At 43.7% G+C, this 23,354-nt stretch overlaps 1 protein-coding gene across 1 annotated transcript in view; it reads right to left on the bottom strand.

The window, feature by feature from the left end:
* The window catches only part of LOC131842979 (integrator complex subunit 1), a 36,150-nt gene extending 12,798 nt beyond the window's left edge, over positions 1–23,352 (bottom strand). The window contains exons 1-21 of the mRNA XM_059191576.1: positions 23,005–23,352; positions 21,604–21,773; positions 20,441–20,710; positions 19,632–19,767; positions 18,502–18,595; positions 17,648–17,783; positions 11,383–11,588; positions 10,789–10,951; positions 10,286–10,432; positions 9,238–9,435; positions 8,002–8,148; positions 6,008–6,180; positions 5,571–5,723; positions 4,486–4,639; positions 4,051–4,256; positions 3,342–3,546; positions 3,127–3,200; positions 2,503–2,694; positions 1,674–1,830; positions 850–1,033; positions 39–306 (exon numbers count right to left, since the gene is read on the bottom strand). Coding sequence (XP_059047559.1) covers positions 39–306; positions 850–1,033; positions 1,674–1,830; positions 2,503–2,694; positions 3,127–3,200; positions 3,342–3,546; positions 4,051–4,256; positions 4,486–4,639; positions 5,571–5,723; positions 6,008–6,180; positions 8,002–8,148; positions 9,238–9,435; positions 10,286–10,432; positions 10,789–10,951; positions 11,383–11,588; positions 17,648–17,783; positions 18,502–18,595; positions 19,632–19,767; positions 20,441–20,710; positions 21,604–21,773; positions 23,005–23,155 — 3,584 coding nt within the window. The 5' untranslated portion in view covers positions 23,156–23,352. The remainder of the gene's footprint in view (positions 1–38; positions 307–849; positions 1,034–1,673; positions 1,831–2,502; positions 2,695–3,126; positions 3,201–3,341; positions 3,547–4,050; positions 4,257–4,485; positions 4,640–5,570; positions 5,724–6,007; positions 6,181–8,001; positions 8,149–9,237; positions 9,436–10,285; positions 10,433–10,788; positions 10,952–11,382; positions 11,589–17,647; positions 17,784–18,501; positions 18,596–19,631; positions 19,768–20,440; positions 20,711–21,603; positions 21,774–23,004) is intronic.
* Between the last annotated feature and the right edge of the window lie 2 nt (positions 23,353–23,354).

Genomic DNA, 23,354 nt, shown 5'->3' with positions numbered 1-23,354 from the left:
GGATATATGAAGTTACAGAGGTGAGGAGTAGCACCGACCTCATGGAGGCGACGGGCATGCCGAAGGTCTGTATGAAGAGCGCGAGCTTGCTGGCGGGCAGCGCGCGCAGCCCGTGCGCGAGCAGCGCGGGCCGCGCCGACCGCACCAGGTGCAGCCGCAGCCAGTCCGGCAGCAGCAGCGCCTCCGGGGGCTCGCCCCCCGCACCACCCACCGACCCCGCGCCCCCCACCGGGCCCACCACAGCCGGCGCGTCCGGGCCCACCCACGCCGCCTGCAGCCACGAGTACATCTCCTGCTCCGTGTCATCTGCAAACATAAGACCTTGGCTCGGATTATATTTACTTCATTTGGGACCTAGAAGTCCCTATACAGTACGATTAAACAGTAGCAAAGGTATTTGTCTCGCCTATTTCAGCCGCCTAGCTGAAAAATATTTGCATTGCGCGAGGAATCGATCTCGCGACGGTTCGAGGCGAGGCGGAGTGCTAAATAGATAGACTACAATGAATGGAATTAGAATCCCGTAACCGTCCCATCCCGTACTCACAGATGGAGGGCCCGTAGCAGAGCAGCTTGAGGTGCGCCTGCGCCACGATCACGTGCAGCGTGGCGCGGCGGCCGCTCGGCCACTGCAGCGCCACGCGCTCCGCGCCGCCCCACTCGCCCTCCGCCCCCTCCCCGCCCCCCGCCGTACTCACAGATGGAGGGCCCGTAGCAGAGCAGCTTGAGGTGCGCCTGCGCCACGATCACGTGCAGCGTGGCGCGGCGGCCGCTCGGCCACTGCAGCGCCACGCGCTCCGCGCCGCCCCACTCGCCCTCCGCCCCCTCCCCGCCCCCCGCCGTACTCACAGATGGAGGGCCCGTAGCAGAGCAGCTTGAGGTGCGCCTGCGCCACGATCACGTGCAGCGTGGCGCGGCGGCCGCTCGGCCACTGCAGCGCCACGCGCTCCGCGCCGCCCCACTCGCCCTCCGCCCCCTCCCCGCCCTCCGCCGCCTCCGCTCCGCCCGCCGCCGCCTCCTCGCGCCCGCCCACCTGCAGTTGCTGCAATGGTCCTCACACATCAATATATTAATCATTCATTCATTCATTCATAATTTAAGAGCTACGCGCTTGTCGGTGTAGCTCTTGCCACTTTCCACGATCTTTTAAGATATGAAGGAAACAATCCTCTGACTATTCCCCTGACATTAGTCAAGATCTTTTATATTTAAAAACAACAACAACATTAAGGTATGAAAGAAACAATGCCTTTAATTATTCCCCTGAGATTACAGTCATTTTGTATGTTTTATATTCTTTTTAAATAAATAAGAATAGAATAGAATAGAATAGAATAGAATAGAAAATCATTTATTCAAATAAACTTACATTGAAGCACTTTTGAATAGTCATAACATTTTTTTTTTTTAATCTACCGCTCATTCGGAATGCTGTCTCATCACAAGAAGAACAAGCAAGAAACTTGTGTGTTGCTCTTTTAAATAATTTATTCTTACTTACAATTTAAGTTTAAGTGTGTGAATACAAACCACCGATTAGCACTAATTCAATGAAATAATAAAAATAGAAAAAAAAACATTCAATATACAACAACTGGTTAAACAATTAATAAGAGAAAATAAGTCAATCAAGAACAATATTCCATTCGTATTAAATTGAAAGACGTCTGTACCTGCTGCAGATGCGTGTAGAATATGAGAGTGAGCGCGTGCAGCGTGCGATGCTGAATACGCGAAGGTGCGGGCGCGGGCTCCCGCAGCTCAGCAGGGGGCAGCACATTGCCGATCACCGTCGTCCGCTCCATCACCACCTGCCCACACAAACCATCACTTAATGAAGAACTACGTTTTTCTTACTATTACTTTCTGTCCGTTTTAATTACTTTTTCATCTCCAGATTCGACGAACTGGTATACATTTTATTACTTAAAAGGGGTGACGTCGAGGTGAGCTTCGGCCTAACTTGACTCCAGGGGCAATAGCCCCCATCTACGTATCATCACGCTAGCATCGTACATTATTTCGCAACACTAACATTTTATCCATACGTCGCTGGTCCAGACCCGGCTCGAAGGACCAATGTTGTAGTTGTACCGAAACTATAAAGATTCTGTTAGGTAAAACTGATAAATGATACTGATTTAGGCCGCGCACACGGCCGCCTGAGAGTGACGCTAGTGTCAGTCGTCTACGTCAGTCTCACCTGCGCGAGGTCGAGCGCGAGGTGCGAGTGCGGCGCGCGGTCGGCGGCGTGGCGCGCGAGGAAGGCGAGGTAGGCGGCCACGTGCGCGGGCACGCACTCCACCAGGCACGCCGCCTGAGAGTGATGCTAGTGTCAGTCGTCTACGTCAGTCTCACCTGCGCGAGGTCGAGCGCGAGGTGCGAGTGCGGCGCGCGGTCGGCGGCGTGGCGCGCGAGGAAGGCGAGGTAGGCGGCCACGTGCGCGGGCACGCACTCCACCAGGCACGCCGCCTGAGAGTGATGCTAGTGTCAGTCGTCTACGTCAGTCGCGCGAGGTCGAGCGCGAGGTGCGAGTGCGGCGCGCGGTCGGCGGCGTGGCGCGCGAGGAAGGCGAGGTAGGCGGCCACGTGCGCGGGCACGCACTCCACCAGGCACGCCGCACGCACGCGCGCCGCCACCTCCTCGCGCACGGCCGCCCAGTGCCGCAGCGACCACACCAGCTCCAGCCACTCCCTGCGACAAACGCGCTCTCTTACTCGCACTCTATCATAGACACACCATTAATACCCCTCAGTACTACAGTCTTAGCACCTATATCAGCCGCCAAACACCTTGTTTTGTGAACTGCTTCATTTTTTTTGTTATTATTATATCTGCCGCTTCCTTTGTGGCGACATCCTTTTGACCTATTTATGAACAGTTTATCATAGGCAGGATAAGAGGCATGTTATCGTTGTCTTCTGGAAACAAGGAAAGGAACCAAACACCAAGTCACCTGGACGTATTAATAGAAGTATAATAGAATATTACAATAGTGTAACACCGTCCTTATACAGGTTAGGAGAAACTAGTGACATGACATCAATCCGACTCAAAGGACCACACAATGTTACGTTCTATACATGAAATAAAAATAATTAATTAAATAAGAGGTAATGAACTCACTCGGGGCTGACGTCTGCATTGTAGTCCATCTCAATGGTATCATCCGTCGTCTGCGTTAGCACCAACTTAAGACCCTGCAGAACAATATATTTATTATAGAAACATACCTACATACTTGTTAACACTAAAATTATAATACACAGTAGCGAGAAAGTCACTCTCTCTCTCACACACTATAGCACTGCTAGAGGGAGACAGAAAGAAAGCGGACGTACCCTGGCGGCGGCGGCGCGCGTGGGCGCATGCGCGTGCGCAAGCCGCTGCAGGTAGTAGTGCAGCACGGCGCGCGCGCCGGCCGCGCTGGCCGCCACGGTGCGGCGGAGGTGCGCGCACAGCTCGCCCGCCTTGCTGCCCTCGCCCCCCGCGCCGCCCACCCCGCCCGCGGACAGGAACTCGCACAGGCACTGCACCGGCAGCACGCTGCTCCGACCCAAACACGACAACGATTACGAACTGAACCGTCTCGATAGGCACTAACTGAGCCTATCGAGACGGTTAAATAAATATACATTATAGATTGCAGAGGACATGTATTATGGATTACAGGTGCAGATAACGGCTATATGTTTTTATAGCTATTCTATTCCTTTTTAAATTTATGAAGAAATCCTTGATTCCTTAAATTTAAAGTTTCGATGACAATGCGTAGATGCTTCGCATTGTCACAGCTCAGAAACACAGACAGATAGACGAATAACTTGATAATATCAAAATAAAGTAACCAGGCTATTTTTAGAGCTAATTACAGAAATTATTCGAAATAAGTACGTGGTTAATTTCTTTAATGAATCTTGAAAATAGTTACCCAAACTGTAGCTCTCCATCAAAATATGGCAATATTATTTTAGGTAGTTGTCTACCTGTTTCAGTAAAGAAAAGCAAAGCATCGGCTAGTGGTACCACCATAAAAGACTTTGGTCTAACCTGAGCTCCAATTGGTCGGTACGCAGCAGCTGATGCAGCCAGGGCATGGCGCGGCGGGTGCCGTGCCGCTCCACCAGGTCCAGCAGCAACGCCGGCTGACGACACAGGAGCTTGCTGAGCCGCATTTGAGTGCTCATAGCCTGCAGCGCATCTAGGGTTGCCTGCGGAGGCTTGCGCGCCGGGCCCATCGGGTCCAAGATGGTCAACTGTAGGTAATAAAAATAATATATATGAAAGTATTCTAGGTTTGTATTCACATTACATAGTAATATAAAAAAATTCCCTGAACAATTAACACAGCATTATCTAGAGTCTCTCTACTAGACAACTGATAAAAATGCTTAAACACATTTTTTTCTGAATCATTCATGGATTATGAACTGTAGATAACTATTCCTGCAGTTTGTATATAAAAGAATACAACACTTAGCTTACCTGACTGAGCAGACGCGAGGAGTGCTCGGTAACTGGCAGCTTAGCACTGCTGGCAGCAGCCAAGTGCGTCTCCAGCTGCAGCACGGCGGCGCGCTCTGCTTCCAGCCGTTCAGCCTCGGCAGTAGGACTGGTGTTCCATTCGATGCTCGGCTTGCTGTAACACAAGTAATGCTAGCTTATCGGTCTGCTACTAATCTTACTAACAGGGGGCGGGGGTACATACTTGGTGATGCAGGTCTCCAGCAGCGCCCGCAGCGTGGGGTAGGCGGCGGGGGCGGGGGGCGGGGGTACATACTTGGTGATGCAGGTCTCCAGCAGCGCCCGCAGCGTGGGGTCGGCGGCGGCGGCGGGGGGCGGGAGTACATACTTGGTTATGCAGGTCTCCAGCAGCGCCCGCAGCGTGGGGTAGGCGGCGGCGGCGGGGGGCGGGGGTACATACTTGGTGATGCAGGTCTCCAGCAGCGCCCGCAGCGTGGGGTAGGCGGCGGCGGCGGGGGGCGGGGGTACATACTTGGTGATGCAGGTCTCCAGCAGCGCCCGCAGCGTGGGGTAGGCGGCGGCGGCGGGGGGCGGGGGTACATACTTGGTGATGCAGGTCTCCAGCAGCGCCCGCAGCGTGGGGTAGGCGGCGGCGGCGGGGGGCGGGGGTACATACTTGGTGATGCAGGTCTCCAGCAGCGCCCGCAGCGTGGGGTAGGCGGCGGCGGCGGGGGGCGGGGGTACATACTTGGTGATGCAGGTCTCCAGCAGCGCCCGCAGCGTGGGGTAGGCGGCGGCGGCGGGGGCGGGGGTACATACTTGGTGATGCAGGTCTCCAGCAGCGCCCGCAGCGTGGGGTAGTCGGCGGCGCCGGGGCGCGGGGGTACATACTTGGTGATGCAGGTCTCCAGCAGCGCCCGCAGCGTGGGGTAGGCGGCGGCGGCGGGGGCGGGGGTACATACTTGGTGATGCAGGTCTCCAGCAGCGCCCGCAGCGTGGGGTAGGCGGCGGCGGCGCGGGGCGGGGGTACATACTTGGTGATGCAGGTCTCCAGCAGCGCCCGCAGCGTGGGGTAGGCGGCGGCGGCGGGGGGCGGGGGTACATACTTGGTGATGCAGGTCTCCAGCAGCGCCCGCAGCGTGGGGTAGGCGGCGGCGGCTCGCTGTGCGAACGAGTCGGGGTTGTGCGCCGCCAGCAGCGCCAGCAGCGTCCAGCCGCGCCAGTACAGCGACGTGATGGCCAGCGCCGGCGGGCTGTACCTGCACCGCAATATTATGACAATAATAATCCAGGAAAATTCACACAGCGCCATCTGGTTCCAAGCTAAACAGAGCTCTTGTTGTGAGTACTAAACGACTGATAGATATACACACATAATATACATAGAAGACATCCCTACCAAACACACTGATTAATACGATTGTACAGTGCGAGGAATCGAACCTACGACTATCATACGTCAAACTTTAAAACCACTACACTAGCGAGGCCGTCAACTTTGCCATTGGTATCACATAAAATAGTGGTGTAAGCGCATAGAGACCCTGCAGGCAGCGTGATGTTGTCCGGCGGGTGGAACTGGCACAGCTGGAAGATGTACTCGGCCACCTCCAGCTTGTCGACCTGGAGCGGGCCCTCGTCGGGCGGCAGCGCGCACGCTCGCCGCACCACCTGCTCCACCAGCTCGAACGACTCCGCCGCAGACACCGGCAGCTCCTGCGGGGACCAGCATGGAGTGATGAGGGGGGGGGGGATTCAGATTAAGTCATAACATTAATAACACTGAAGAATATACACGGCGCCAGTGTCACGTGACTGCCCAAACTTAAGAAACCTTAATATACTCTTCTTGAAAAAACCCTAGTTCATTTCACAATCTACGTATAAACGAGAGAAAGCTTTTATGAAATCGCTCTGTCTGAGACCACTTAGGTCCCTACGTGTGGGTTTGAATTCCCTTTCGACAGTGAGGGGTGACATTACAATCAGGGTAGATACATCTGTATATATCTACAGGTATGGTTTAATGTCTGTACATTACACCATTCCTGATAGACTCTAACGGTCTTATTACAAAAAATCTGTTAAAACTCGGACGAAACGTGGTCTAAATGGTCGTGGTTTAAACCATTGCTAATGTTAATACTTGGAATAAACCTAACATTATTACGAATCCAGATCTAACAGAGGACTACTTAGCACTACTGTATTCCATACAGAAATCAGTCACTCATGTCTGTCACCGTACAATTACGTTCCATTTTACCAGAAAACTGAAAAGATCAAAAATAATATTAGTTCAAAGAAAAATGTATAAACTAAAAATAAATTTATTTCTATTTATCTAGGTCTTCATTATAACTATTTCATTAATATATAATATTTATTAATGTACTATTAGGCTGAAAATCAGTTTTAAATTACAAGTAGGAGTCCTATACGGAGGAAAGGAACGGTGAGATATTTTTATTGGATCGTTCGAATGGTGACTATTTCAAAGTCAAATGAGTGAAAAAATAACAAATAACGTCTTTTATATATTTTTATTGTCGTAAAATTTGCTTTAAATATTTTTAGTCAATATATTTTTAATTTAGTTAAAATATTTTTCCAAAAACTACAACTTACAATAGAATTTTTAAAATGGAGTTTGTATTTTTGCATTTAGACCACTGTTAAACTAGGGGCATCGCAGGTCTAACTTTAGACCATAGACGAATCACGATTTATAAACTTCATTTTGTAATAAGGAATACATTGGTGAATGGTTTATTACTAGTGCTAAACCAGGTTTATCTTTTTGTAATAAGGCCGTAATAGTGTACGTATTTTATAATCTGGGATTATAAGCCCCCATACCTTAGTCCACATTTTTTTTTTCTTGGGGAAATCCGTCCTGGAGGCCCGCCCGCTCCAGGGGTAACGAGCGGGTACTGCCGAACTCCTACCGGCTAAAACCCCAAGGTATACCTCTACTGCTTGTTGCCGGAGCTCCGGGTGTGCGCGAGCATTCTTCCGCAGCTCCGACGGCAGTCCACATATTACAACATTCGCATATCACTCTTTAATTAACCATCACATATTTCGTTCACTAAATTCAAAACAGCTGTTACACCATATTTACTGAGCAAATCCTATTACACACTAAACGATTACTTGATTATCTGCATGGCAATAGTTGTTTGTTCTCAGGATTTTCATTAAATGTTAGACATCGACATCTATATAAGTATAAAATGTAAATAAAGTGGCTTTTAAAAAAATATAAATTCAGTTAAGTTTCGTGCCAGTTCTTCTCAATTGATGCTATACTTAACTGAACGGTAGGGAAAAATAATATAAAAATTTTGACGTTCGTAAGCTACAATGTCCTAAATGAATAAATGAATTTGATTTAAAAAAAACCTGTTGAAATCAAAATAAATAATTTAAAACAAATGAAATGTATGATCGGCACGCACGGTAGAACACAAAATGAAATAAACATAAGTTAAACCAAACAACACAAATGTGCAAGTATAGAGTCTGTAAGGGTACCTTGGAGAGTCCGATGAAGATGACCCTGAGGAGGTTGACCTGCGGTAGTGGCGCCTCGCAGCACAGCCGGTAGGTGAGCGCGCGCTCCGACTCGGGCGGCCAGTTGTCGGGCTTGCTGTACGCCTCCGCCGCCTCAACGAACATTATCTGCACGCACCATCAGCTATTTAATTATTGCTTCTCACATCGTACATGATATATGTGAATTACGAAGGCCACAGCCAGAGCTTGCAAAAATAATGCAATTTATAACGTTTTTTATAATAATAATAATCTCAAGACAATTCACACAGCGCCATCTAGACCTAAGTTAAGCTTGCTAAAGCTTGTGTTATGGGTACTAGACAACTGATCAAATACATAGTGTATAAATCATAGTTGAAAATTTGTGGAGATACATAAATAAAACGCCATGATGGAATTTTTACATCTCTAACAATATTTTTTATTCTTAAAACAAATGAATGTGAACCGCGTTCGAAATTTAAAATAAATACAAAGAAGTTTTTATGTCTCGTACACATAGATAATTTTTTTTTTCGTAAATACATACATATTATATATAGAAAACACCCAGAGCGACACAAACAATCATACTCATGAATACAAATGTTTGTGCCGTGCGAGGAATCGAACCCGCGACCATCGGACGTAAAGCGGTGTACTAAACCACTAGACCAACGAGGTCGTCTATATTAAAGATAACTATATATTTAATTCTAATATATTAATTTTATTATTACAATCAGCTATTGTAATGATTTTATATTATTAGTGTTGCCATGTCTAAACTCTATCTTACATTTTTCCACAGGAAATAATGTGCATGTAAATCTATAGTACAAATTAAAACAAAGATTTTTTTGTACTATAATGTTTGTAGTATATACATAAATGTATGTGTGTGTTTCAATTTTTACAACTTAAATAATGCAACTAGGTACTAGCCCCGGCTTAGCTCGGGTGCACATGTATTATATGTATAAACCTTCCTCTTGAATCACTCTATCTAATAAAAAAAAACCGCTTCAAAATCCGTTGCGTAGTTTTAAAGATTTAACCATACATAGGGACGTACAGACAGCGACAGCGACTTTCTTTTATACTATGTAATGACTATGGAACGTGTCTTGTCTGTAAGCGGCCAGTTGTCATGAAAAGAGGTAATGATGTGAAATGATTATTATACAACTGTATACAGTATATCATAGATGTGTGTGGTGGTGCGCTAGGTACCTTGTTGAGCGCGTGCTGGTAGTCGTGCCGCGAGGGCCGGTAGATGGGCATGGCGGTGTCCAGCAGCCAGCCCAGCGCCGCGCCCTGTATGCCGCACAGCTGCTGCTTGTACTCCGGCAGGTGCTTGCTGTGCGAGGCCGTCACCAGGCAGCAGCAGCAGAACAGGTCCGCCAGCGACGAGAACGCGCGCTCCCGCACCTATTGCGCATACTATATCACGACTTCTGTGGTTCATAATCTAGTAATTTACCACATTGCATCGAGTGAGAAGCGGGGACGCACGGGTGATGGGTGACCGTCACAATTCGATAAGCAGATTTGACGTCACGTAATGTAGTACTTGTTATAAAAATTTAATTTTAATGTACCAGCTAAACGTACCAGATTTACTCCTTCTGTATTATCTAACTATAGGCAAAACAGTTATATGTGGCGAGCAAGTAATAACTTCAATAGATTAAGTAGGGTGTTAGATATTGATTTGTTTTCCGATAGAATATCTTTAGCGAGGGTCGTGATGAGCAGGCAATTCTTTGAGTTATAAGTTTTGAATTTAATGTTACTTACATGCATTTCCATTATTTAAAAATGTTTGTTTGTTAATTTCAGCATATGTTTTAATTTAGATGATTGTTATTGTTTGATATATGATTTTATGAGTATTTATAACACAAACACGCCTCTCATGCGTAAACGAAATATCTCCTTTGGAAAGTTTACACTCTTTCCCGAGGAGATAAAAACGATCGCTCCTAAGAATATCCTTCAATTCTTGTCCCTGACGGGTCTAGGTAGCGAACTCTGAAAAGGGCGAGCACAATAGATCTATGTAGGTCGCAGTGCTACAGGTGCTACACATCTGACAATAGCCCAAACAATCCAATAAAAAAAAAACACGCCTCTCGTGTTAGTACTGTAATTTATTTTATATTACGTTTCTATCCGTGAAAACCTATAAGTGGCCGCTATTATTTAATTATGTTTATAACTATGTTTGTAAATAGCCTTGGTTTTCCGAAAAAAAAAAAGTATAGGAGTGGGCGGGTACCTCTGGTGCGGGCTCGTGCGGCGGGGGCTGCGCGAGTGCGCGTGCGAGCGGCGCCAGGGCGGCGGCGTCGGCCCGCGCGGCCCGCACGCACTCCCGCGTCAGCGCCCGCAGCGGCCGCAGGTAGTCCTCCGCGCGCAGCACCAGCTCCTGGGACCCACCGCCATTACATTACCATACTTATATTGTTGGCTACGTCAGTAGCCTGGCTCTACACGCACGACGGCCCGAATGAGAGGCCCATTGCGGAAAATGGAGTCCAACCTACACTACTTATATTTTTAGTACATTACTATATAAGTGCGTTATGATGGTACACAGGCGGTGACATTTCAACTCGGACCACAGGCGAGTGCGTTAAATACGCACGTATATCGTACGTTTCTTAACGCACTTGATTTTAAATAAATTCAAGCATAAAACTGTGGTTGCTCTCCGGCCGTTTTACATTTTAAAATCAGCGCGATGCCTCATACCATGATGATGGTGGTGAGACCGGTACGTACCTGGTAGGTGTCGGCCATGGCGGCGGGCACCTGCTGCGGCTGCGCCTGTATGAGCGCGGCCAGCACCGCCATGTTGTTGGGCGAGCGCACGTTGGACAGCTCGTTGTAGATGGTGTGGGTGACCACGCTGCGCAGCAGCGCCGGACTGTCCGACACCATCTCCCTGCCGACCCGAAACCAAACCCGTACCAATACAGTAATACACATACAAACGTGTATTTCGAGTTGGGAATTCTTATTTATTTATTATAGGAAAACTAAAGCTATACTTAATGATACTCATACTTATGATTATTATAAGCTATTTTATTTTATTTTTTGCTATTTTATTGGCAAGTAAGACAAATTAAGTGCATGTTACATTGATGTATCTAGGTAACAGTGTCCCATAATTTTCATAAATTTTATATACTCTATTCTTGAAATAATATAGAACTTTTAATATTATTTATGGGTTTTTTGAGGGACAACAGTATAGCTATTGCAATCTGTGTAATCGTTTGTTCAAAACTTCACACCAGCAGAGCACCAATGGATGATAAGATGAGTATGTAGTCAGGTCAGACCTAACAAGCAGCAGTAGGAGTCACAGACCTGAGGCAGGCCTGGTAGGCGGCCTGCAGCGGCTTGGTCTTGAGCCTCATGCGCGCGAGCTGTGCGAGGACCTCGTGGTCGCGCGGGGCGGTGGGCCCGCAGGCGTCCGCGTTGAGGCACACGTACGCGAGCAGCTCCTGGGCGCAGCGCCATAGCTTGCCCGAGTGCAGCCACGCCTCCAGCCGCGACGCCGATATCATGCGGATCTGACGACCGTGAAAGAAACACGTAACATCTCTTTGTTACAATTAAAAGTAAAAGTACTTTTCATACAACAAACATCTGTTACTTTTATACTAATTCATATATCTAATTGTAGGGTCTGGTCTGCTCTTATCACTACGACTGATTTAATCTAATTGCATATTTGTATTTGACCCAAAAAATTGGTGCTGGTTGGTAGTTTGTATTCACGCGTTTCGACTTGTAAGTGTAAACTTACAAGGATTATTTAAAAGAGCAACACACAAGTTTCTTGCTTGTTCTTCTTGTGATGAGACAGCTCTCCGAACGAGTGGTAGATAAAAAACAAATTGTTATGACTGTAGGCGATTCCCACACATAAATACACAGCTTCATAAATTTATTTATAGTTATTTACAAATATTTATTACATACAATTATTTAATAATAATAACCTTAATTATATACAATATACATATACTTATACATAAATATATACGTAATATTTATTTACACTTTATCAATAATAAACCGTACCGGTTCGTCTAGTACAATTGCAGCGTGCAGTGGAAACGCTCAATAAGAGGTTGACGTCACAACTCTTTTGTTCGCTATGTAGGTAGTCAGCGCGCCGAGGAACCGGCCAACAGCGCGAGCGCACATTCAATTCGATATTACCAAACCAGTCGAGAACTATCTATGACGCGGAACGCTCGCTACTCGCTTGATAAATCGGCCGTACTGTAATTGATATTGCTCTGCTTATTCTCATTTATATCACCTTATTCATTAGTGCTTATATTCATTAGTGCTTATTTCTTTACTGTGCTTGTGACTTTCTTCTCCTTCTACTGTATATACTTTCTTCCTATCTAAGTGTAACTGTGTTTACGTGTTGGGACAATATATACATACATATTTATCAACCGTAAGTCGAACTTTTATTTTATATCTACACTAATAAGAAGCCCAAACTGGTGACCCCGTATTTAAACATGAATAAAGAATTCCAAGACGCACAAGAAGGCACGCAATATGGCGCTGAGGAACGCGGAGAGCGCAGTTCCATTGTCACTGCTGACGAGAATATTGACGGACGAGAATTTTCCCGTGCAAGTCGCGACGGAGCAGAGGTTTATAAAGTATCCGTCCGTGTACCACCATTCTGGCCCGAAGAACCGGAAATATGGTTCGCTCAGGTGGAGGGACAATTTTCAATTTCCGGCATTACCAACGACGCTACAAAATTCAATTATGTCATCAGCCAGTTGGACAATAAATATTCTAGAGAGGTGAAGGATATTATTATAAGTCCTCCCGCGACGCAGAAATATGACAAGCTCAAGGCTGAGCTCATCAAGAGGCTGACGGCATCAAATGAAAATAAGCTGAAGCAGTTGTTGATGCATGAGGAGCTAGGAGATCGGAAGCCCTCCCAATTTCTTCGCCATTTAAAGGGACTGGCTGGTATCGACGTTCCGGACGACTTCCTAAAGACCATATGGATCAGTCGTCTCCCACATGGTGTCCAGACGGTGTTAGCGGGACAGCCTGCCACTACTCACGTGGATGACTTGGCAGATTTGGCAGACCGGGCAAACGACCTCACTGTAGTGTCGCCCAGGGTAGCTTCTATGAACCAGGCCTCCTCTAATACGGAGCTCAGTGACCTTAGAAGGGAAGTCGCGGAGCTTCGTAGGCAAATGCAGTCGCTGACGACTAATAGAGGCATTCCCCAACACCACCCGCAACCACCATCTCGACGTACCACGCGCAGTAGAACTCGGTCAAAATCGCGGTCACAGTCTAATTACCGCAAATTCCCGATCTGCTGGTACCACAGTAAATTCGGCGATAAGGCCAGCCACTGTATCCACCCCTGTGACTTTAAAATGGCGGGAAACTCCATGGGCAGTCGGTAATGGCGGCTGACGATTGCCCATCCTCTACTGCTGGTCGCCTTTTCGTTACCGACCGATCTTCGAAGTTACAGTTCCTGGTCGACACTGGTAGCGACCTCTGTGGAAAATGCGTGACCGTCGTGCCCCTACTAACTTCGAGTTGTGTGCAGCTAATGGCTCATATATCAACATACGGTTATGTACATTTAACTTTAAATTTTGGTATGCATAGAGACTATAGTTGGCGCTTCGTAGTTGCTGATGTAACCAAACCTATTATAGGAGTAGATTTTTTAAAATTTTATAATTTAATAGTAGATTGCCGCAATAAAAAGCTGATAGATAATACTACATCTATATTTTCTGTTGCCACATCTGTAGATTGTAAAAATGTTCACTCTGTAAAGGTCTTGACTGGTGATTCTCGTTATCATAAAATTCTTGATGAGTTTCCAGATATCACTAGACCAGCTGGTACACATCACACAATACCACACAACACCGTCCATCATATCCGCACGACACCAGGCCCTCCAGTATCTAGCTCACCCCGTCGCCTAGCCCCCGATAAACTTAAAATAGCGCGACAGGAATTTCAGTCGATGATCACCAGCGGCACAGCCCGGCTTTCGGAGATCCCCTGGTCATCGCCTCTGCACCTAGCGCCAAAGAAGGACAACGGTTGGCGTCCATGCGGGGATTACAGGTTGCTTAACGCTCGTACAGTGCCTGACAGGTATCCGATTAAGCATATTCACGACTTTTCACACAGCATTTCAGGCTGTAAAGTCTTCAGTACGCTGGATCTCGTGAAGGCATACAATCAGATACCTGTCAGTCCTGACGATATATCGAAGACAGCAATAACTACGCCATTCGGGTTATTCGAATTTCCCTTCATGACCTTTGGTCTTAGGAATGCAGGGCAAACCTTTCAAAGATTTGTCGATGAGATGACCCGAGGCCTCGATTTCGTATATTGCTATCTCGACGACTTTCTAATCTTCTCTAGGAGCGAGACACAGCATGAGGATCACCTCCGTAAGGTATTCATGAGGCTAAAAGACTATGGCATGCTGGTTAATACGTCCAAGTGTGTCTTCGGGGCTAAAGAGGTAACCGGCTACAATATCTCTGAGCATGGCACCAAACCACTGGACTCCAAAGTGCAGGCCATAAGGGACTTTCCTACCCCCACCAACGTACGTCAGTTAAGGAGATTTTTGGGCATGCTCAACTTTTATAGGAGATTTATTCCTCAAGCCGCCCAAACTCAAGCTCCTTTAAACGCGTTGCTGACTGGGGCTGTAAAAGGATCACACCCAATCAATTTATCAGGTGACACCCTATCGGCATTTGAGTCCTGTAAGGATGGACTTTCTAACGCAGCTTTGTTAGCCCACCCAGACTGCAGTGCTAAGTTAGCATTGGTGACGGACGCATTCGATAAGGCTTTGGGTTGTCTTACAGCAGTATAAAAACGATCTGTGGGAACCTTTAGCTTTTTCTCCGGAAGTTAACAACTTCCCAAGAAAAATATTCCCCCTACGATCGTGAGTTACTGGCTATTTACGAAGCTATAAAGTATTTCCGTCACATGCTCGAAGCCAGGCACTTTATTGTTTATACCCCACAAGCCGATCAGTTTCGCATTCCACGAAAGGAAGACAAACTGCTCGCCTATATAGGCACCTGGACTTCATCTCTCAATTCACCACCGACATTCGGCACATATCCGGCAAGGATAATGTCGTCGCGGATACTCTGTCGCGTATTGATGAATTGAGCAGTCCATAGATCTCGACCTCTTAGCCCAAAGTCAAGTCACCGATGCTGAGTTAGCAAAACTCATCGAGGAAGGATCATCTTTATGCCTCGAAAAACTACATATACCTGGAAGTCGCTTACCCTTGTACTGCGACGTCAGTACAGCGACATCCAGGCCTTTTGTAACAAAACCCTTCAGAAAGCAAGTCTTTAATAGCCTGCATTCCCTTAGCCACCCTGGACAAGAAGCTTCCGCCAAATTAATAGCGGAACGGTTCGTTTGGCCAGGTGTTAGGAAAGATTGTAGGGACTGGGCACGCGTCTGCATTTCGTGCCAACGTGTAAAAATTAATCGGCACGTCAATTCCCCTCTTGCCAACTTTAAATTACCACGGGCGAGATTCACTCAGATTCATATTGATCTGGTGGGTCCGCTGCCAGTCTCGCAAGGCTATCGGTATTGTCTTACTGGCGTAGATCGTTTCACACGATGGCCGGAAGCAGTACCGATACAAGACATTACTGCGGAGACTGTGGCGAAAACCTTATTGTCATCGTGGATTGCTCGTTTTGGTTGCCCATTAGTCATTACAACCGACCGTGGACGGCAATTTGAATCAGCACTGTTCGAAAGTCTGTCCAAAATGACTGGTTTTGAGCATAAACGGACGACCGCATACCATCCACAATGCAACGGTCTCGTGGAGCGCTTCCACAGGCAACTCAAGGCGGCAATAGTATGTCACGCTAATGACCAGTGGACAGAATCCTTGCCGTGGGTCTTGCTCGGTGTAAGAACCGCATGTAAGGACGAGTTACAGGCTTCGTCGGCAGAATTAGTATACGGCGAGCCGTTAAGACTACCTGGCGAATTTTTTGAGGCCACAGTACCCGGAACCACTGATATATCAGAATTTTCCGCTCGCCTTAGAAAATTTGCTGAAAACATACGTCCGGTACCCGCTTCGCGGCACTGCACCACAAAATGTTTCATCCACAAGGAATTAACCACCAGTGATCACGTCTTCCTACGTGAGGACGCATCACGTGGTTCACTCCAACCCGCTTACTCTGGCCCACATAAGGTTCTAACTAGAGGAGATAAAGTTTTTAAAATACTCCACAAAAATAAGGAAGTCACGGTTTCTATAGACCGATTAAAACCGGCTTTCATTCTTAGAGAACAAGATGAGGAACCCCAGCCTGAAGTTCACAAAGACCGTATCACTCGCTCTGGGCGGCGTGTGAAGTTTACAAATTTTTATCGCCCCTGACGGTCTCTGGTGGGGGGTGGTGTAGGCGATTCCCACACATAAATACACAGCTTCATAAATTTATTTATAGTTATTTACAAATATTTATTACATACAATTATTTAATAATAATAACCTTAATTATATACAATATACATATACTTATACATAAATATATACGTAATATTTATTTACACTTTATCAATAATAAACCGTACCGGTTCGTCTAGTACAATTGCAGCGTGCAGTGGAAACGCTCAATAAGTTTGACGTCACAACTCTTTTGTTCGCTATGTAGGTAGTCAGCGCGCCGAGGAACCGGCCAACAGCGCGAGCGCACATTCAATTCGATATTACCAAACCAGTCGAGAACTATCTATGACGCGGAACGCTCGCTACTCGCTTGATAAATCGGCCGTACTGTAACACATATCACCTTATTCATTAGTGCTTATATTCATTAGTGCTTATTTCTTTACTGTGCTTGTGACTTTCTTCTCCTTCTACTGTATATACTTTCTTCCTATCTAAGTGTAACTGTGTTTACGTGTTGGGACAATATATACATACATATTTATCAACCGTAAGTCGAACTTTTATTTTATATCTACACTAATAAGAAGCCCAAACGACTATTGAAAAGTGCATAAATTAAGTTTATTTGAATAAATGATTTTCTATTCTATTCTATAGTTGTGTGATTAAGGTACATGAAAGAATTCAGTCAATCATTAAAATATACTAGTTTTTATATGAAACTAATAACAGATAGACCAATCATGTACTAAGCTTTGCCTCTTTATGGCTAATGTAATACAGAACTCATATTGCTTAGCTTACTTTGAGAAATCCGTCCGGCTCTTAAATATTGACAGAGTGGAATTTAAAAATCTGTAATATATGTACTCACTGGAGCTGCTCCAATACACTTCAGCCTATTTTAGGGACTGACAACATAGTCTTCTACTTATTAATTTTAGATTCAATTTTTCAAGTATTTTTTAAGATACACAAAAATTTACTTTCAAAATACGTAAGTGTATTAAAGTACTTACTACTTCATTGCTATCACATATACAGTTATTAAATAAGATTTGTGTCTAATTTTTATTCTATCCAGTTAATTTCGAGACAAATTTATATAGATTTAGTAATAAAAACCTCAGGGAAACCGCAAGTAGCCGACAATAGTTTAAGAAAGCCTTTGTGTATGGCGTCGGGCGCGGCGCGGCGCTGTATTTGTTCCTTAATAGCTTCTAACACCAGCGCCTCCACCGCTTCGTTACTACTTGAATATCTGGAAATAATAAATAAATAAAAATAAATAATTTATAATATATTTATCGTATTGCATCCGGCTCGAAGGATCAAGAAATTTAGAATAGTATAATTACCTATATATTTATTTGGCGGACGGACAAATAAATATATGTAGGTAAAATTTGTTTTAATAAAGTTTTGAAATGAAATTAGAACGACACCCGTAATACATATGAAGCGTTGCTAGTGTCCGGAGGACAGAGTTGACATATCTTTATACCCTGTAATTTCACTGCCTTATACAGACATCTGACAGAGCAAGCTTGTTGGTGACTGAAATAGGTGAGATGGAGAAAATTGCTTCAACAGCGCAGACGACTTTCCACAGTCTTTATCCGTGAAATAAATAGTAATATTGACTATTAATAAAAAAACTATGATACTTTCTTGTATATCTTTAGGCCATACGTTTTTTTAATGGATGATAATGCGGGGTGCATTATCATCCATTAAAATCCCTCTTCCAACGGTTTACACCAGTGGAGGATGATAGGGTGAACATAAAATCAGATCATCACGATGGTTTCCAGCGGGAACTGCGTGTAGGTCACTCATAGTACATTGCTACCATGGGGTCACCAGTCCCCATTACTAACAATCCCCTTTCCCTCCTTAAGCGATAGTCTTGCATGTAACAATACAAACATTTTGTTCCTATATAAAAAGAAAGAAGGTGGAAAATTCTAGTGTTATACCTTGGGAACACAGAATATTCCAAATCTGTGTTGTCTGTATCTTCCTCAGTGCTGCCCATTAAAGGAGAACCAGACCCTGATGGTGACATTGTACCTGCACAGAAGTGTTTATCACTGTTGTAATTTTCTATAATAATATATAATAGGTAAATAATAATATGAAAAAACACTCAGACAACGATATTTATTTGTAATTAGCAGTTCCCGGGACTTTGTCCGGGAATTTCACTTTATTTTTCTAAAATAAAAGTAGCCTAAATTACTCCTTATTATATCAGCTACCTGCCAATAAGAGTCCCGTCAAAATCGGTCCAGCCATTTCAGAGATTAGCCGGAACAAACAGACCGACAGACAGACAAAAATTATAATAACTGTTATTTTGGTATATGTATCATATATTCATATGCATGTAGTAAAAAACGGTTATATCAATATTACAAACAGACACTCCAATTTTATTTATGTGATGGTAAAAATAATATTGTTAAAATAAGTTAGTAAAAATAACAAGAACTATAAAATTATTGAAGTTTTATAGTATACAAATACATAAAATTGAAGTGTCTGTTTGCAGTTTCCAATTGAATGAATGTATAATAAAACTGGCTGAATAACAGAACCAAAAAATAATAAATGAGAATGTGACGAAGTCTCGTCAAATATAGTTTCAGAGATTAGAAAGACAAGACAAAAGTTTATAAAACATTTTTTTGATGGAAATGCGGCATAATCTTTTGGATGCATTTATTGAAAAGATGTTAAAGTTACAAACATTTCAGTTTTATTTATTCTTATAGATGTACTTTCCATTCAAATATGTTTTGCTTTAAACACAGAGAGACAAACTTCTTAGCGGGGAGCTGGGTCCATCTTGTTTCAGGAAACTTCGAGCAGTTCACGGGACTTGTGACCCGAGCGTAGGTTTAAGAGGCCTCTTACGTACATACGTCAACTGTCACCTTCACTGCTCGTGTTTCTCTCACTGTCCAGACAAATTCGGTAGGAGACTGCTAGTGCAGCTTTAGATATACCTAGATCTTTTAGAAGGTTGTACAGAGATTTCTCTGGTATACCTCTCGTTCCCTCTTCGACCGCATACAAATTAACCACATTGCCATTCAAGTCTCACCTAACGTATTCTCGCTGGGTATGAGGTGTGACGGTGGATGTTTGGTCTTGAATGCGGTGACAATATTCTCCACCAGACACTTGCACCACGAACACTCCACCCACCAGCGCTCATTTAAAGCGTCTTCTATATAAACCTGAGTGATACACAAAATGGCATTAATAAACATGTTTTATACATTCATTCATAATTTGAGTCACGCTCTTAACGGTGGAGCTAGTTATTGAAGTCGCTGGCGGAAGACCCATAAAAAAAAATTATAAGTAAAACTAAATTTAATACTAAAATTAATTATTACAATATTAGAGGTGTCTTCGGATCGATGTGTGATCCATAAGTGAAGTTATATGAAATCAAAAATGATGCAAATGGGTATTATTGGTTTTCTTAGTAGCACACCTTCTTGCGTCTTGCTTGGTGGTCCGATCCGATCGCCGTTGAGGATGAGTCGAAATACTTTCTAGGTATCCATAACACAAGCTTTAGCTAGCTTAACTTGGTTCTACATAGCGCTGTGTGAATTGTCTTGAGATTATTACTATTACTTTTTAGTATTTAATTTGTCAGATGTGTAGCACCTGTAGCACTGCGACCTACATAGATCTATTGTGCTCGCCCTTTTCAGAGTTCCCTACCTAGACCCGTCAGGGACAAGAATTGAAGGATATTCTTAGGAGCGATCGTTTTTATCTCCTCGGGAAAGAGTGTAAACTTTCCAAAGGAGATATTTCGTTTATGCATGAGTGGGCTACAACCACATTAGTATTTAATTACATATACATAAGATTGTAGAAATTTAAATATATTACCTTAATAAAAGTATCAGGCCAGTTGGTACTCTCCCTGTGTCCTGCATACAGCATGTTACAGGCCAGAACGAACACCAATGGATTCCCTTTACTCTTGAACGCTGCCCCTTGTTCTCTCTTGAGCAGCGTACACAAGCTCTGTGTGACAACCTCATGTGAGAACATGTTGGGTCTGATCTTTGTGAGGTACAACATGCTCATGCATAGGATAGAGTCCGGCTTGGAACGTTGAGACTTCAGCAGCCGTATTGAACCCGTCAGCAGTCCCAGCTGTAATCATAATATATTTATTATTATTATTATAACACTTTATTGCACCAACATATAAAAGACATGAACAAATTAAAAACAAAAAAAAAAACTAAGTACAAAAGGCGGTCTTATCGCTAATGCCTTTGAAAAGAGAGTATTTACAAAAAAAAAAATAGAGTAGGTGGTGCATTAGTGGAAAAATAAAAATTGTATACACTTATGTAAACAATTTATTTATTCTTTAGCAAACAAAAATGTATATATGGAGGACTTAATGCTTGATGGCATTCTCTACCCGTCAACTGCGTTGATCAGAGATAATAAGGCAGTGCATTTTAATATATAATATAAAAAAACAATTAAAAACAGAAAAATACTATATATACACATATATCAGTTGTCTAGTCATAATACAAGCTCTGTTTAACTTGGGATTAGAGGGTGTGTGAATTATCCTGGTTTATTATTATAAATTCACTGCTATAACCCCCTTTGGATTATGGCAGTGAAACTTACAGACCCTTCAGCATGATTATTAGCTTCAGAAAAAGCTAAGACAAAAGTCATTTTAAGTATGCATGCTTTGGACCATAAAAAAAAAATAATTTAAGATAAATAATAGTAAAATGGATGCACAGAAATCCAATGAATATATAATTACATAGTATAAAACAAAGTCGTTGTCTGCCCGTCCCTATGTATGCTTAAATCTTTAAAACTATGCAACAAATTTTGAAGAGGTTTTTTTAATAGATAGAATGATTCAAGAGGAAGGTCAGTTTTTATAAATATTACTCATGTAAAGAGACAATTTATATTTAATTAATATAATTATTCCATATGTATATCAGTATGTAAGGTATTTATAATATGGGGAATCTAGACATAAAAAAGAAAAAGATAAAAATTACCAATTTATCAGAGTTATGTGTATCTAGTGCCTGTAGTACATTGGGCACCAGGTCTACTGGATCCACCTCCAAGGAAGTCCCGCCAACAGCTTCAGCAGGCGATCCAATTCTTGTTCTCTTGGTTGGTGGGGGAGCACCAAAGCCTGTTGACTCCCTTTTACGTTCTACTCCTATTTTGGATATACAGAAGTCATATATAATAACTTTAGCAGTAGTAATTTAGCACCAATAGCATCATAGCATCGTAAACCATTAGGGCAGGCAGGTAGGCATCATTCCATTAACATTAATAAAAAAATGTATTGTGTGTTATGGACACAATATTGACAACTTAATTGACTATTAGTACCAGGTCCATATCGAGCACTGCATAGTATTGAACCATAAACCTGAATGGGCACTTTGCCAGCTACCTTCCACATATTAACATCTTAGGATATATAATTACTAGCTGTCCCGGCAAACATTGTTTTGCCATATAAATTAATAACACTAAAAAAATAGGGGTTGGTGATAGAAGGGTGAAAATTTAGGGTTGTATGTATTTTTAGTGACACACAATAAAAAAATTTAAAAAAAATTTTGCCCAAAAAATAAAAAATAATGTTAAGGATGGACAAACCTTATCACTAATGGGTATGAAAAATAGATAGTAGCCGATTCTCAGACCTACTGAATATGCCTATAAAATTTCATAAAAATCGGTGAAGCCATTCCAGAGGAGTATGGTAACTAACATTGTGACATGAGAATTTTAAATATAACTAACAGACCCCGCATACATTGTTTTGCCTTATAATAAAAAATAAAAATTTGGGGTGGACTACCCCTAACATTTAGGGGGATGAAAAATAGATGTTGGCCGATTCTCAGACCTACTCAATACGCTCACAAAATTTCATGAGAATCGGTCAAGCCGTTTCGGAGGAGTATGGGAACGAAAACTGTGACACGAGAATTTTATATATAAGATATAAAATGTACATATACACAGGGGTCGATTGTGAATATGTAAGGCCCTGGGCTAAATCTACTTAGGGGCCTACCTAATTACATTAGTACACTCAACTAAAAAAATTCACCGGCCAAAAACAAGCGACACGAAATTCCCTGTTCCTTTCGATAGACACACGCTTGCATAGGTTGATTGATCTCAAGATTGCCAACCTTATGTTAGGTTTCTTAACGTTCTAGTTATTTTTTTATATTCTAAATATTGTGTCAGAGGGGTCTACCTAAGCGCTTTTTGGGCTGCAGTCCAGGGCCCCGAGGATACAAAGAGCCCACACTTTGTATCCTCGGGGCCCTGGACTGCAGCCCACAAAGCCCTTAGGTAGACCCGCCCTTGCATATACAGAGTACTTAATTTTTAAATTGAATTACAAGAGTTAGGTTACTTACCGCTTGTAGACGGTTTGTGAATATTACGCTTTTCAGAATCTCTGGAGACGACCACAGTAGACTTGCTACCCAACGCAAAGATGTCCTGAGGGTGCTGGGGAGCCTTGCTCTTGGCTCCGCGGCCAGCAGACGGCATTTTGCCCCGATCCATACCAATACAGATAGGTTATGTATCTATGAGCAACGTATGTAAGTAGACGAGCTCATAGAGAATCCGATTTTGTATTCAATTGCACAAATTATATTTACACTTCCATATTTTTCTCTAATGTAAAGTCACATATTAGTGGTATCGGCGAAAAGCCAAACAATAATGAAAATATTGAAGTTGATACGAGTCTATGAGAATT

Source organism: Achroia grisella, unplaced genomic scaffold (genome assembly GCF_030625045.1).
Source record: "Achroia grisella isolate CSIRO2021 unplaced genomic scaffold, CSIRO_AGI_Agris_v1 utg1086, whole genome shotgun sequence".
Classification (NCBI taxonomy): Eukaryota; Metazoa; Arthropoda; class Insecta; order Lepidoptera; family Pyralidae; genus Achroia; species Achroia grisella.
Note: the sequence above shows the minus strand (reverse complement) of the source record. Positions and strands in the feature narration are given on the sequence as shown.